Below are 17,274 nucleotides of genomic sequence, written 5' to 3'. Positions count from 1 at the left end.
TCTATGGTCGATTCAGGCTCTCACTCTGACGGTGACGACACGTTCTGTTGATCATCTCCTTGCGCTTCATATGATTGTCACACCCCTCGCTCAAACTATGACTCTTATCCCTGGGAGTTCGGTGAAACTTCCGAAACCATGGCAGATTGTCTTCACAGAAGCTCATCAAATGAATTTATCTCAAGTACCAAAGAACATGAAAGAATGTCCAATATTGACACTGGCGTAAAAAGACGGTGATAAATCACGTGGAATTTTCGTTATCCAAGCCTTTACTTCATTTTCCATGTTTTGACCACGTGAATCCCGTACTTAAGAAAGAAAGTAATTGACATCATGAACACAATAATGATTTTACGTCGCATAATTTTGCAGAGCCTACTCGACCACCACCACCTCCTCCGGTTCCTCCAACACAATGGAGAGTCACAAAACCGCAGTTGGACAAATCAAATGAGATACAAAATTCTATATCTGAAGATGGTGAGCGAATTAGTGATCAAAGTCTTCCAGAATCTATTATCTTCCAACAACCTCGGCACACTGAGGTTGAGAAAAAACAACTTAATCAAGATGGTCACAAGTCTTGTGATACTATCAAAGTATTCATCTTGTTCTGTCTATACAAGTTACAGAAATTTTATATATATTTTGATATCACAATTTTCTACATATATATGTTACATGACCAGTGCAAGTTTTAGCCTATTCTGTTTTCAATCTCCTTTCTTAATTTCAATTCAAAAAGAAACCAGAATAACATGAAAAAATATTATGAAACCAAACAATAAGATATAAACATGAAAAAAATAGTCACGCAAAGAAAGAACGATCAAGCCAAGTTCACCAAAGTATTTAAGTAGACACATACAAGACAAGTTTAAAGTAAACGAGATTACTGCAATAATACCATAATCTTGCTATGCTGCTGCAACTTAGACACAACTTTGCATTTGAATTTCTCCATCTAATATACCCTACTGATAAACTTAGCTCATCGCGGATTTGGTGTAACCCAAATTGGACCTTTAAAACTAGGAACTGAATTTAGTTTATAACGGACCAACAACTCAAGGCTTGGACTTGATAAACTAAAGATGCCAAAATCGTTTTTCCTATAAACATCGTTAATGAAATAGATACGATTTGGAGGAGATCCAGCAAAATCAGCAGCAGAAAAAGAAACAGAAGACATCGACCCTACAAACAACATCTTTTTGCCTAAAGTTTGAATTTCTTCCCACTTTAGTTCATTCCAATTCATCTTTAAAATTTGAAACCACTCTGAGCGAGATACATATTCCCTTAGCAAGAAGGAAGAGACCAGCAACATGTCCTCCCCGGAAAACACAAGATAGTGCATATCACACCATAAATCGACAGGGTTTGTCGTCTTAATAATGGAGAGTCGAGGAGCTTCAACATCACACACGGCTATCATTCCTTTCGTGCTCACAGCATAGAACAAACCGTTTTTGAATGCAACATCCATCCATTCATAATATTCATTGATAGTGAAGAGAACCCAAGATTCATAGCCTTTTCTACAGAATGCTAACCAACTTAAATGAACAATGGTGATTGCTACGAAGTCGTCGCTATCAGATGGGTTAGACGACAAGACAACTTTTCTAAGGAATTGGTTACTCTTACAATCCAAAGGCCGTCTAACAAACTCTGGCAAAGTGCTGAGAGAAGGAAGAGAAATTGTGGCGTGTGTTATAGGGTTGAGAAGCCGAACCTGCCAGATTTGGTGGAGAATGACGAGCCAGCCAAAAGAAGAACCGCATATACGAGTTTTGTAAGTAGAAGATAGAGGGACATTGATGTAGTGGGTTTTGTTGGTGGATGGGTCAAAGAAGGAATTATGTGAAACCATGAGCCATGGGAGTTGAGGTGGTAGATGGAGAGGGGTTTTGGGAACATAGGAATTCCAACTGTGACATACGCATCGGAATCGGAGATAGTCGGAGTAGACTGTCAGCCTTTTGGATATTAATTCTATGATTTCTTGTGGTAATTCAGCGCACTCTATGTCCATCATGGCCAAGATATATATAATCACCTGTCATGGACAAATAGTATATTATCATTCTCCATAAAACAAACACAATAACAGTAGTAATCAAAATCAATATACATAACAGAATCAATAAACTTGCATCAATACAATCAATTCGAAAAGTTCTTCCGTGAAACAACCTTGTAGTGAAGTTCCTTTATTCTTCATTCAACAATACTATAAACCCTAAATAAATATGATTAATTTTGTTATACTCTAAACCCTAAATATGATTAAATACTAACCACAACATAGAACCCTAAACATAAATAATAAACAAAACAAGAGTAATTGAAACCAAAACATTTCGATATATATTGAATGAGTTAAGAAATGTTTGTTTCTTACTTTACAGTTTTACAGTGTAATGTAAGACATTGACACGATCCTTCTAGCTCTCTTTCATAAACATTTGCCCAACGTGAGGTTACGTGAAGAAAGGCTTTATATAGCGCTTGGACAACTGTGCTGCTAATCGGATGAAGATAAATAGTTATTGGATACTTGGACCTTCTATTTTGGCCAGGTGAGTTATTGTCGAAAAAGGTTGATCAATTCTCCCTCATATTTTAGGGTGGAAATTAGGGGTGTTTTAATTCAAACTAGAAATTAAATATTATTGAATGTGTTTGATTTTTGTTTTATAAAAACCGTTTGGTTCAGATCAAATTTTTATTGACTTTTTACAATTGATCTAAACCGAATTGAAACGCATGTATATATTTGTATACATATTTATTTTTATCAATATGATATGTTTTATTAATTTATTATTCGATAATATTTATTTTTTAATAATATTTATTAATTTAGTTTAATCAATTTATTTTTATTATTTTATTTGTTTCCATCATATTCGATCAATCTCTAATACGTTCAGGGGGAGAACCCCAATACGATTGCTTTGTTGCTTATCATATCGCGTTTGTTTTTACTGTTCTTCATATTCATAGTAGAGTGACAGTCACATCTATAGTGGAGACTGAAACAATTCATAATTAGTGTTATCATAGTTGAAGAACGAATCTCCGATGCGAATTCAAAATTTGTTCTTATCATTGTGATAGGACATACCATTTTAGAAGGATCAATTTATAGTGGGAGCTTGACCGATCCAAACATAACTCGAGACGAACACGAAAGTAGATCTCCCTTGCACAAACTGGCGTGGAAGAAGAAGTAACCTTCACGAATTCAACGAATTTGTCAACTGTCTAAGAAGGGAGGCATACTGGCCAAATCTATTTCTACCACCAAGCAAGTTGAATTGTCACATACAATGACTCAATAACAAGGTCGAGGTACAGTTGTAGCCAAATCGAAAAAGAATCCTCACAATCCACCTCGGTACTAGGAAGAGGCATTAATTTAAAGAAACTTTGACCCGTAATTCCAAGCAAAGTACCTGGTACAAAAACCTGTGGGAGCCAAACCCCGCGACTTAGTGTATGGTCTAGGGAGAAAAGACTTGTAAATAATGAAAATTCGTTGACGCATATCCCATCAAACGTAAATTTGATTGTCAAACGATCATACGCGGATCCCCTAATGCCAATTATCAAAGGGACTCATGCAAATCTTGTCAATGTTCAAGATAAGTATTTCTCAAGACTTCTTAAAAACTAAATAAATACATCTTTTTCCTAAAGAGATATTGTACACACGAATAATATTATAATCCTTGGCAATATGGTATAGATTGTCTTTATGAAACATGATCCTACTAGACGAAATGCGCTTAAGCGCATCTAGCGCACACCAGCTTAGGAAGTAGCCACTCCAAGAACGTGAACAGTGGAGCCCGAGATACGTCCACCTAGAACCAAGTTAAAAATCAAGAACAAGAACCTAACATTGGTTAGGAATGGTTTCTAGTGACGCTGAACACTTACATCACCTCTCCTCGACTAGGACGAGTAATGACAAGGTTACTAGTTACACTAGTTCTCTTCAATTGGGATGAGTAACGACGAAGCCTACTAGTTACGCCAACTCTCATCGAGCAGGACGAGTAATGACAAAGTTTGACGGTTATTCCAGTTCCCCCAAAAGAAAGAGTGACAACTAGCTTTAAAGGCATTGTCGGTTCCTGCTCAAGAAAACACCCAAACAAGATAATATAAATGGTGCAAGTCACTATTTAAGGGGATAATCAAATCAAATCCTAACAAAGGCAGAAATCATAAGCTTACTAAAAGTTGAGAGACATAGCCGAGAATAATCCATCTAGTATAGTATGAAGACCATGAAAACTATTAAACAAAATATATTAAGTATTAAAATACCAGACAAATAAAGGTAGATAAATATTGTTGCCCACACATGTTACAGGTAAACACCAAGGGACAAAGCCTATTACAAGTTATATAGAAACAAAAATCATTCATCACCAGCTTGAGGCTGAGAACTATCGTCATTCACCAACATTCCTTCCCAGACCATCTTACGAGGTACAAGTTGAGAATGGAGAATCTAAACACATCGATGAAGTGCTTCCAACTAGTCAATTACTTGTTCAAAGGAACGATACACCATTTTTAGGTTTTGTTCAAGCGTTTCATTAACTTCGTCCATAAAGTCGGCCAACCGTCCCTCGTAAACCTCCTATTTCTTTTTCGGAGATTCCTTATCCTATTGAAGAGCCTTTGCAACCTTATTTGTGAGAGAGTTAATTGTCGTAGTGGAAGTTGTAGCCTCCTTACGATACTTCCTCTCCATCTCTAGAGAAGAATGAATCTCTGCATTCTTGGAAGCAAGAGAAGCGGGGACCTATGAAATTGTGCTTCCTCCTTAAGAGACTTCAACTTGTCTACCTGTTAGCTGGAAGTTTTTGACGCCAAGTTTGATTCAATGTGATAAGTAAAAAAATGAGGTATGGTTGAAGATGTTCTGAGTTTTCGAAATAAAAGCTTGTTGAAAAGTTCTAGTCGAAGTCATCCTTGTATGAGAGGGTTGAAATAGTTTCTCCATAAGACTCGATTTGATTCACCAGCCACGTAATTTGCGTCACGTAATAATTGATTGTCTCATTTTCCTCCATTTGAATCAATTCAAATTGACGTTTATAAGTTTGTAACCTCACCACCTTTGCCTTATCATCCTCTGCATGTGGTTTTCAAGATTTCCCATGCTTCCTTGCCTGAATCGCAATCGCCAACTTTCTCAAAGTTATCACCATCAAAGCATTGATGGATCAAGAACAACACTTTGTCATATTTCTTCTTTTCTTCCTTGAACGCAACCTTTTATGCATCCGTTGCACCATCGACAAGGGGATTCACCCAATTCTTGATCACTTCAAGAACATCTTGGTAGTCAAACAACACCTTCATTTGCTTACACCATTTGTCGTAATTCTTTTCTTCAAGGGTTGGTAGGTTTGTAGATACTCTATTATTGTAGAAGGTATTCATGTTTGCACATCGGATTATGGACCAGAACCAGGCTCTTGATGCCAAATTTTAGGGTATGTGGAGAAGAAAATAGTGAGAGAATTATAGAGAGAGAGAGAGAGAGAGAGAGATGGAGTAATTGAGAGTAAGAATCATATACTGCATTTGTTTGAGATGAGAATGCCTCCAAGACATTTATACAAGAATATTACAACAAGACCTAAAACAAAAAACTAAAATATAAGAAAAATCAAAAATTTGGGCGCGTAACCGGTTAACACACTTCGCTAACCGATTACACAGACAAACATCTCATGTCAGGTGTAACCGCTTATCGCATTTGGTTAACCGATTACAACAATTCAAAACCAATTTTTTCAGGCTCCAGAGGTGATTATTCTTCCATTGTAACCTGTTACACCTCCATGTTAACGGATTATAACACTTAAATTATTAATTTTTCATCCCACACCTTTAAAACACCATATCAACCGGTTATAACACTTGAGTTATTAAATTTTCATCTAACACCTTTATAATTTTTTTTATTATTATTTCATTGTTTCTATCAATTTCATTTATTTATATTAGTTATATTGAAAAAGATTTATTAGACTAGGCTTGTAACATGTATAATCAAGTACAGCAAACACAAAAGCTAGGAAATGTGTCTTCAAGTTGATTGACTGTGTACAATATTTTCACATCCCCACGATAAGAAAGAATATATATATATATATATATATATATATATATATATATATATATATATATATATATATATATATATATATATATATATATGAGAAAAGGGATCATGCACTGACAGTGTAAAATATTTTTACACTGTCAACCAATCACCACCATGCATCCAATTAAAACATTCTTTTATTTAAAAAAAACTTTAATGACATGGCACATTCATGATTCCCTATTGGATGATAGTGTAAAATAGTTTTACACTGTCAGTGCACTACCTTTTAACTCCTATATATATATATATATATATATATATATATATATATATATATATATATATATATATATATATATATATATATATATATATATATATATATATATATATATATATATATATATATATATATATATTCACTAAAAGTATTCAATTACTCTAAAGTAAACTATAATGTACAAAGAAAGAGAAAAAAGAGCAAAGACATGCTGCCAAAATAGAATTGCTGAAGCTTCACTAACTGAATAGCCTCTCAAGCTAGCTATTGCTCCAAGCAAAATAGCACTTGGTGTTGTATACTGCATCAATAGCACAAATCTAAACATAGCATCATTCTCAACCAAGAAATTCAACTTATCAGCCAACAGAATAACACCAATTCCTATAACCGGAAGCACCACAAGTCTTGCCACAATGATCCCTATAGTAGTCCTAATTCCAAGTGTAGATTCATTTGGTCCTTCAGCTAGCATACCTCCTAATATAAGCATCACACAAGGTACCATTGCACCAGCCAATATTTCCAAACTATCTGTCATAAAGGACATTGGTGCATTATCTCCAAAGAAAAATGTTTTCATCTGAGGCACAGTTCCTATGATGATAGCCAACAAAGATGCAATTGTTGGTGGTTGAAGTATGTGACGAATTGGCGTTTGTTCAGCAACAATTCTTATCCTTCTAAAAACTCTAGGCTCGGCTAAACACCTAATTGACATAAGATTATTCTCACTACTTTCTCTCCCGTCCAGTATTCCTGACCCTGACTCAAAACCAAGACCAGGAATAATAGACGCGGATTTCCCAGAAATGCTCATAAAGATTCTAGCAATAAACGGAGTCTTAGAATGTTGAGTTTCCTTATCCTCAATACCGGGCCACTCGGCTTCTACAAGAAGTGGTCTACTAACATCATTAAGTATTGATTCCTCTTGTTCTTCTATGATTTCATCTTCATTTTCAACAACCTCATAATACTCAAAAGGAGGCTCCATCATGTGATAAACAAAAGTGTAAACAAGAATCACAGAGATCCATTGGGAGAAAGAAACATAAGCTACACCTCTTGCTTTGCATTGTTTTCCAAAAGGGTTATTTTGAGTGTGACAGACAGATCCAACTACAGCAATGAGAAGATTACCGGTGTTTCCGAACCCGGTCATTATGATTGTGAATCTATTAAACCTATGAGGTGGTTGACATATAATCACCACTATGAATCCAAGTAAGCTTCCAAAAAATGTACTGAGAAGTACATTGATTGGTATGAACCACCATTCCTTAAAATTCTCTAGGGTTATGCTGGCACCAAGTTCACTAAATATTAGACAAGGTAAAAACAATGCAAAGACAAGTTTACTTAGGAGTTTGAATGTGGCTCTGGGAATTAACTGCATTTTTGGGTTTGCAAGAAATAGTCCTATGAGTGTGAGGGAGATTAACTTCAGCAGAGGCTGAAGAGAAGTTCGAATATCTTCACTGTTAGATCTCATATTTTCATGCAAAACTTCTGACATGATTGATTACCTTCAGAGCTTGTTGAGAAACAAAATCTCATGCAAATAAGTGATTATCTAAAAATGAAGTAGATATACAGAAGAAACTGATGAAAAGGAAATTGAGGATCCACTTATATGGAAAAAGATATAAAAAGTTTCACGTTAGTTTGAGAGCGACAAACGGTGAAAAGCTTCAAGCCACGAGAATCTTAACAAGTTAAAATGACTGCAGCATGAGAATTGATATGAGTCTGCCAAATGTTCATGTTTTCATGGTCATTTGGTTGGGGGATCCATGAAGCCCATGAAAAGATTTTAGGATTCAGAGCACTACTGGCTCAAATCCAAAACTTCTTAATCTATGGTTTGTCTTTTTACAACTAACTAAACTCTTGAAATTTAATATAATATTATTTTGATTATTATTTTCTGTTACATGTCTTTCTTTTTACATATGGATATTTTCATCATCTTCCACAGCAATAAGGATCATATTTAGAAATGGAGATCATTTTATTCTACAAGTCACATGATTTAAATATCTCATGTCCGTAAAACAAAACTATGGAGAAATAGAAGAGGAAGTAAACTATCGATTTCAAGCCGGACGAGTTGAAATGGAAGAAAGCTTCAAGGGTTTTATGTAACACAAATATACCCTCAAGTTAAAGGGAGAAAAATTTTATCGGACCACGGTAAAACTTGCGATATTATTCGAGATTAAATGTTGGATGGTTAAGAATCATCACGAGAACAAAATATGTATAGAAAATGAGGATTGCTTTGAATATGTGGACAGACTAAACATGATAAGATTAGGAATGACATGGTTAGACTTACGTGATTTAGACGTGTAGAGAGAAGACTTGTACATTATGAGGTTAGGAGAGTAGATAGATTGGAGAATAGAGTCAAATAGTAAGAAATAGAGGAAGACCTGGAAAAATTATAAGAGAAGTTACTAAGAAAGATCTCGAGATTAGCAATTTGGATAGAAGTATGGTCTTAGATAGAACATTATAGCGGAAGTTGATTTGTGTAGTCGATCTTAACGAGATAATTCTGAGTTGTTGTTTTATTGTTTTAATTTTTCAAAGGAAAATGAATAGATGAAGTAATACTAGCATAAAGATCAGAATATCAAGGAACAAAGTCGTAAACTCTCGAACGAGACTATTGACTCAAACAGAGAATAAGGTTCTAAACGCAAGTAGAAAAAGTATATGAGTAAACTGACGACCTACCAAAATACTATTTTCCAAGCAAGGGGAATGCTCTTATCTTCCAAGTCCTCCTCATTTATTCGTGTACCTGAAAAGATGGAATCATTATAGAATTTACAAATAGTCCACATAATCGAAGGTGAAATCATAGCTAGACTACTTCTAACCCTATCATTTTTATTTTGAATATTTATTCAAAGTGATTTTGTATCTTTTTGTGAATATTGTTTAGGGACTTTTCCATGTACCCTTAGACCAATCCTCTTTTAGGATTTGGTATTTAATCATTAAAATTAATTAGGTGTAAGTGTTAATTTCAAAACCCTAATTTCAAACCCTAATTTCAAAAACCCTAGGTTTAAAACCCTAATCCAAAAAGAAACATGTTGATCTTTGCTTATCCATGAACTTGTTAACTTGTACATATACTTGTTGATTTCAATCCTTGTGTTTTGTACTTATTTGTTTATCTTAACCATTATCCTGTGCACACACTTGTTGATTTTCACCATTGTGTTTTTATACTTATCATCCATTGTATTATCATTTGTGTATACTTTGTTTATCTAACCCACATGCATGAGTTTCATATTCATCATCCATCATTCATTCATATATGAATCCATTCAAAAGGTATAAACATCCTTGCTCATTATCATTGGTGATTGTTATACTTACTTGTTTGTCCTTTTGTGACATATATCATCATACACACACACTTGAGGTATCCATTGTTTGATTGCTTAAGTATTGTTTGTTGAAAATCCAAAGGAATGAGAATGTTGTTGACTAAAATTGTCAAGGTACTCAAACTCTTTTCCAATCTCTTTTATTTTAGTGTTAAAGTATTGTTAAAGTTTTTCACTTGTTTTATAGTTTTGTATTGTTAAAGCTTAACCAAACCCTTGTGTTTTTAAAACCTTGGTACTAAGAGGAGACTTATTCCCGGTGAAACTACTCTTAGTCCACTGACCTTGTATTGTTAAAGCTTGGTCTTTTTTATTGGTTTCGTATTGTTAAAGCTTAACCATCCCTTTGTTTTAAAACCTTGGTACTAAGAGAAGAATTATTCTCGGTGAAACTACTCTTAGTCCATTGACCTTGTATTGTTAAAACTTGGTCCCTTTTTATTAAAAAAACTTGTTAAGTATTGTTAAAGCTTAACACCCAAAAAGATTTTGGCCACTCTGGCCCCTTTTATTTTCCGTTTAAGGGGAACTACAAAAGCTCTGACTTCCCTTTTCTTTAAAAGGGGTATGTAGGCCTAATATGCGATGTCTTATCGAGCTCACTTTCAAAAACTTCTTTTCCCATCCTCACCCTCTATTTTAAACAACTCCACATATGCTTTTCAAAATACATGTACAAAAAAACAATAACATTTTCAAAGAGGTTCTCATGGAGTACCATGGATATGAAAGGTACTTAAAACCTTCCCCTTGTATAACAAACCCCCTTACCCAAATCTCTGATGAGTTTATTAGTTTTGATTTTAAAAACTTTTGTGGGTTTTATTCGCTCTTTCTCCCATTCCTTTTTGAAACAATAAAGCGTGGTGGCGACTCTGTTTAAAACAAATGAGCTAAGTATTTTCCATGGCTTTAGTCTCACCAAATTTCACCATTACACTAACCTCTTTTTCCTCTACGTCTTGCCCTTTTATAGAAGCAAAAATGTGTTATAAAACCCAACAATGGTGCCCACGATGCATCTTTCGCGCCTACAATGTGTTGTCCTTCCCCTTGATCGCGACCTAGATACTTTTCATTGTGCCATGATGGCTTATTGTCGCACCCATGATGCATGCGTGAAGAATTTAGTGGCTAGCTCTTCTTTTCTTTGCATTCTCTTCAAATTTTCTTCTTTCTTCCTTTTTCTTTCACTTCTTCATTTTCCAATTTTTTTCTTCTTAAACTAAATCAAAATTGAACTAGAAACAATATAAAGTGCTTGTAAAAATTATATGTTGATAAATTGTCATCACAACCCCAAACTCACTCTGTTGTTTGTTCTCAAGGAACTCATTCATAACTGTGATCTTCCTTAGAATTTCATACTTACCAAACCAATGACAGGCACTAATAATATCAAAGTTATCAATTCCATTCCTCACTTTGATCCATCATACTTCAAAGATTTTTTCGTTAACTTTCCATATGATCAAACATCTCTCAATCTTTTTGTTCACTCGTATTGAAATAATACAGTAAAGACTCATTCACGTACAGTTGAAATCATACATATGAATTTGCAAGATTTCTAAAAAAAATTGTCACTTTCTATTCAAAAACACACTTTTGAGGCCTATCATAGGTTGTAATGTGGCTTATCTCAAGGTGGGATATATTTGGCTTGTAGGTTTATGTCCTTGGTGTTAAATACATATTATCCTCCTATTTTAACACCATCCTTACATATTCTTCATTTATTTTGACTTATGGAGTACTAGATTTCCAAATCGATTTTCTTTTGAGCATTTTTTTCAAAAGCTTTACATTTTACATGATAACGATTTTTCTAGCTTCTATTCATTCTTTTATTTTTCTTTTTCATCATTTTTTCCGATTCTAAGATTCTAGTACCCTAAACCCAAACTTTAATCGTTGCTCATTTTAAAAGCAACCCCAAACTTAGATTATCGCATGACTTTGAAAAATAATAATCTACCTAACTTCTGGTAGATGGTGGAAAGACTTCTCTTTCAGGTCAATCGATTATACATGTGGCTAAGTCACCAAAAGAAATGACCCATGCTCAAACTGTTTAGCAACGAATAAATTATTCTTTTCAGGTTCACCTACGAAAGGGTCTATGTTAAAACAAACAACTTTCCCCGTCCTATAATCAAACAGACAGACAATAATTAAGAATTAAAGAAAATTCTAGTAGATTAATAATCATATGGAAACTCATATAAGAAAGAAGGTAAATATTGGAATTATTTGGCTCAAAAATCACTTGTTGAGGTATTTGGTGATTGGGTAAAAGATTGTTGTATATTACTCTACTTCATACTTTATCAATTTGCATTTGGAACTTCTATAACAACTTTGCTTTCTCTTTTCTTTTGTTTTTCTTTAATTGTGTCTTTATTCTTTTTGTCTTTGGTAAAGCATCATACTCTGGACTGAAGAAAACAATAGAAACAAACTCATTCATTAATTAATGCAAGAATATAGTTCACAAAATGAGAAAGTAAAAAAGGAAAAAATAAATAAATAACACCAGTATGTGGGTTGCCTCTCACGCTGCGCTTCTTTAAGGTCTCTAACTTTACCGTCCTATCCTCTATTAGGACGACATATGTGACACAAAGAATACATCATATTTCCTCTTCCTTTTGTTTGGTTGGACTCCCATGAACTTGAGGTATTGATGATGTTGCTTCCATATCTTCTTCAGCTTGATAGTAACGAACAAGACATAAATATCATCCAATACTTAATCAATTTCTTCTCTACCACCTGGCTTGTCGCTAAAGTAACCTTTAGAGACATTTTTTATTTAATATTTTCTTGTTTAATATCTTTATCTAGAAAGTTTTTGAATTTGTACCTTATCCACCGTCTCGATCTTCTATTACTGTGTTAGGCGTGCATGCATCAATTCCCCACTCTTCAATGCTTCGGTAAAGCTTTTCTTGTTAATATTTCTTATATCTTCATTTTCTACAATCCAAAATCGTTGTCTTTGGAAAACTTCTCGATATCTCATTTAGTACACGTGGTGCACATTTGTAATAAAAACCTCATTTCTTCTCTAAGATTCTCAATTAGGATTGTCATTTATTCCCTCTATTTTTCTAACTATATTCAGATGTTTGTCTTATAAAAAAAATATAGATACATGTTTATAATTGTTGAAATCCAACATATCCATAACAGGACCAAAACACAATCCATTAACGACTGAATCCACGAACCAAAATGACAGCCAACGAACCATCATTAATTGGATTTGGCCCACCATAACACCATTGGAGCTTTTCTGCCATTATGGTTCGGCATCATTGTGAACCATCACTCCTCCTTTTTGCTCCACTAGAAACATTCACACTCCACTGCCACTGTGTCTTTGACTCTACCACTCATTCTCATCGACTATGATTAATGGACTATCGCCATTGATCGCCCCTCTAGATTGTGTTTCCATGTCTTTGGCATCCTCCATCGACTTTTTTGTTGTATTTCTAACATTCTGATTTTTTACAATATCGAAATATATTTTCTTTCTATTCATAACTTTAGATTCTACATCAATATTTTCAACTTTGAGAGAAATATAATGAAGTTCTGATAAAACAAATTGGTCGAAGATATGGTGAAACATAACGTATGTCTAATTTAAATTTATGTATATGATTATTTACTAAATATATTTATCGATTTTAATTTTAAATTATATGATTTTGATAATTATTTAATTTTATCACCTTTTTAAATTATAAATTATTTTGTAAGAAACATTTATATTTAATTATAATTCATTTTCCAATTCCAATTACATAGTATTCATTTCGCCATTATACTCCATTATTTATTACTATTTTTTAATTATTAAAATTTTTCCCCATGTGTTATTAATAAAAAATATTAAATCATCTCACAAAATTTCTTACCCATATAACACTGATAATTATCTTAATTTGTATGAAAAAAATTAAAATCTCATATAATTGATACAGGGGAAGTATTGACATCTATAACTATAACTATAGATAAGTGGGATACAGAAGTTTGGATTGACCTACATTTTTTCATATTTACCCTTTAACGTTTACTCTAATTACACTCCACAAATTATAACTGACCAATTTTAAGTCTAATTTTCACACATCTGAAAGGTTGGAAGGAATTAAAAGGCAAGCACAAAACAATAACTACATAACTGTATAAGACACTTTTCCATTATATAATCACATATGTTGCAGTATTGTAATTCACATTTCCAACCAAATAACAAACAAGGATTATAGTGGTTATCCTTCAAACTAAACAGATATTTTCCAATGGCTAATCTCGAAGCAAGATGGAGTTTTGAGTTGGCTAAACTCCTGACCGAACTGGGGTTTTACACAGGCTGATCACAAACCGAGTTAATATTTTGTATACGTTAATATCAAACCAAATAAGCTTTTATACCACGCTGAAATCGAGAACCAATTGATATTTTAACCAGTCTAATCTTAAACCGATAAATCTTTTGATTGGATTGAGCTCGAGAACCATTGTGAAGATTTTAATGGATAATATTCACGAACCAAGAGAAAGATTTCCTTCTTGGTGAAACTCACAAACCAAATAGTGTCTTCCAAAGGCAATCCCCAAAATCATACAAGAGATTTTAAAAGGTTTAGCTCGCAACGAAACACCTTCTTATAGAAGAAATATTTACTCGAGAGATAATACATTCTTAGTAAATTACAATTAAGCCCTCATCCAGAATATGATCTTCACTTAGACTCAAGAATACTCCCTAAACCGTATGGCTAAATATATGTGAGAAAAATAAGAGATTTAGAGAAAATGATGAGTGAAATGAAAGTGAAATCAAAGCTCATTTTATGGATGTGAAAAAGTAATAGAGAAGCTCTATAGGACATATTGTAATTTAAATTTGGAAATAATTCATGGGCCAAATCAATTCCATAATCAATTAGGCTGATTGATTATTGACCTTTAATAATCGATTATTTAAGCCACAAATGGAAAGTTTTGATATTTAGCCGTTATCAATCATTAAGAGAATGTCCCAATCAATTTTAGATTCAACTTTATGAAAATAATTGATGAAGTTATTAGGTCTAATTGATTATTCAATTTGAAAATATTTTCCAATCAATCAGATACTCCCCTAATCAGTTGTCTAGGCCATAAAAACAATTTTTAGGTGGTTTGAATAAAATATGATAGGCTTCTCAAAGGTTTTAAGTATGTGAGTGATTTTTCCATAGTATTTCCAAAATTACCCTTGTGTCTTTACAAGACAATGGTTACTTAGACAAACACGATTAGACAAGCTTTCATATTTTCTCTCTTTCACAACTTTAAAACTTCAAGTCTTGGCATCATTATCTTTGACTCTATAATCACACAAAAACCTTGAGTATTATTAAAGATACTTGAGATATCTTCATATTGATTACCATCATATGATAGTTGAAAGGTTAATAAAACTTGAGTATTTCTTAATAAAACTTGTCCTCGTCATATATGCTTGTGTTTAAAGCATCATTCTCACTCTAATTTAAACAAAGTCTGAAATCTTAGGCAAAGAATAAAAGATCTATAAGAATCTGTTAATCTAATCTCAAACATGTTCTGATAAACTGGTCATCGTATCTTCTGAAATTTTTGAACATAATGGACTCTGACATGACAAAAGTAAAATTAAATACTATCTATGGTTAAAAATTCGTGATAAAAGAAGTTTGTATTCTAAGAATCATTCCTGTAATAACTTCTAAAGAAGATGTGTGCACTGACAAGATGCTATAACCAGCAATCTTCTGAAAGAAATAGGCAGAATAGAAAATTACTCAAGAAGCTAGTAGCATACCTTCTGTTCAGATATTCATCTCAGGGGGGTTTGTTAGAATTCAGGAGTAGCTAAATCAGAAACAATAGGAGTATTTAATTCAGGGGGAGACTATGCTTAAACTAAATCATCCCAGCCTATCCCTAAAAGGACTATACAAATTAGGGGGAGAATACCACCTTAAATTCACCCTATCCCATCCAACCCTATTAAAAGCTTTTTGATGATAATAAAAAGGGGGAGAAAGAATAGAGAATAATAGATTTTGATGAATAAGTTGTTAGAATCCAAGTTTTCTGACTAAACATGAAATATGATATAATTGTTTATTTATTATTACTTCATAAAATTGTTCCATCAAAATACATGGTTTTGTCATCATCAAAAAGGGGGAGATTGTTGGAACAAGATTGAGAATCCTATGTTCAGAATCTAGTTTTAATGATAACAAGCATATATTTTGTGAGTAACAATTTTATTACTGATGGTTTCATTTAGTGTGTAGATACTATGCTATAAGTCTTATACAGGATTCATCAAAAGCATAATATAAAGAATACATCAGAAACTGGCTTAGTTATGAAAGAAGAATCAAACATTTAGAAGATTGACAAAGCTAAACATCATTCATCAGATGTTCTAATTAAGAATACGTCAAACAAGCCAATATCAGCAAATCATAAGTAAATGAAGCAACAACGAAGAACAAGATCATTCAGAAGAATATGCAACAACAACAGTATTACAAGAAGCTAGATTTCAACAAGACAATCTTCATTTCTTCAAAGAAATACCAATGTCTACATACAACAAGCATAGAATCATAAATCACAATCAGAAGCTTCAAAGGAATTTCAAATATACATGAAGATTCGTTACATCAGAAGATCACGCACATAGAAATATCATAAGTTCTGAGGTTACAAGTTCTGAAGCTACAACGTTGTGACATACAAAATGCAAAACAACAAAAGAGTCACTTGTGAACCAATGAAGAACCTACAGCTCAATATATAGAATAAATAAAATACAAAGAGCTTAGAATCAATGGAAAGCCGTTAGAAACATTATCACATGCAAACGGTTACAACATTTAAAAGGAACAACTCCCAAGGTCAAAAGAAGAATCAAGCCACATGCAGTGCGTTGGAAAGACAAAGCTTAAACAAAGAAACACGCCATCCACTATAATTGTCATGCTGAAGATAAGGTTCTACCAAGAACAACACTTGTCACAAAAGGCTCAATCTAGACGAAGCATTCAAAGCAACATTCAAACAAATATCAACGGCTAGACTCCAACGGTAACATACCAAGCTCTATAAATAGACCAAGCCTCAAAACGTGAAGGTATGCTTCAGGTATGCGTTCTTGTATGCATCCAGGATGAGCATCAAAGTATGTATCAAAGATACATCTATAGAGGGAAGAACAATAAATATCTTAGAAGAAAAGCTGTAGTAAGAAACAGAGCATGAAAATATAAAAGAAGAAATTGTCATGCATCAGAAATTATAGAAGAGGCAACATACATGGAGTGTATGATGAAACAAAATGCCTAAAACATCAGCCTACTAGAAGAGAA

At 33.4% G+C, this 17,274-nt stretch overlaps 2 protein-coding genes across 2 annotated transcripts; both read right to left on the bottom strand.

The window, feature by feature from the left end:
• Positions 1-839: 839 nt before the first annotated feature.
• LOC131606271 (F-box protein At2g26160-like) lies at positions 840-2,041 on the bottom strand. The gene has a single exon (XM_058878525.1). It carries the CDS (start codon positions 2,039-2,041, stop codon positions 995-997), a length of 1,047 nt encoding a protein of 348 aa, XP_058734508.1. The 3' UTR covers positions 840-994.
• A 4,529-nt stretch (positions 2,042-6,570) lies between these two features.
• LOC131637320 (protein PIN-LIKES 2-like) lies at positions 6,571-8,010 on the bottom strand. Its single transcript, XM_058907946.1, has one exon. The coding sequence runs from the start codon at positions 7,945-7,947 to the stop codon at positions 6,571-6,573; it is 1,377 nt and encodes a 458-aa protein (XP_058763929.1). The 5' UTR covers positions 7,948-8,010.
• Positions 8,011-17,274: the final 9,264 nt, after the last annotated feature.

The sequence above is a fragment of the Vicia villosa genome, linkage group LG1, assembly GCF_029867415.1.
Source record: "Vicia villosa cultivar HV-30 ecotype Madison, WI linkage group LG1, Vvil1.0, whole genome shotgun sequence".
NCBI classification, from domain to species: domain Eukaryota; kingdom Viridiplantae; phylum Streptophyta; class Magnoliopsida; order Fabales; family Fabaceae; genus Vicia; species Vicia villosa.
Note: the sequence above shows the minus strand (reverse complement) of the source record. Positions and strands in the feature narration are given on the sequence as shown.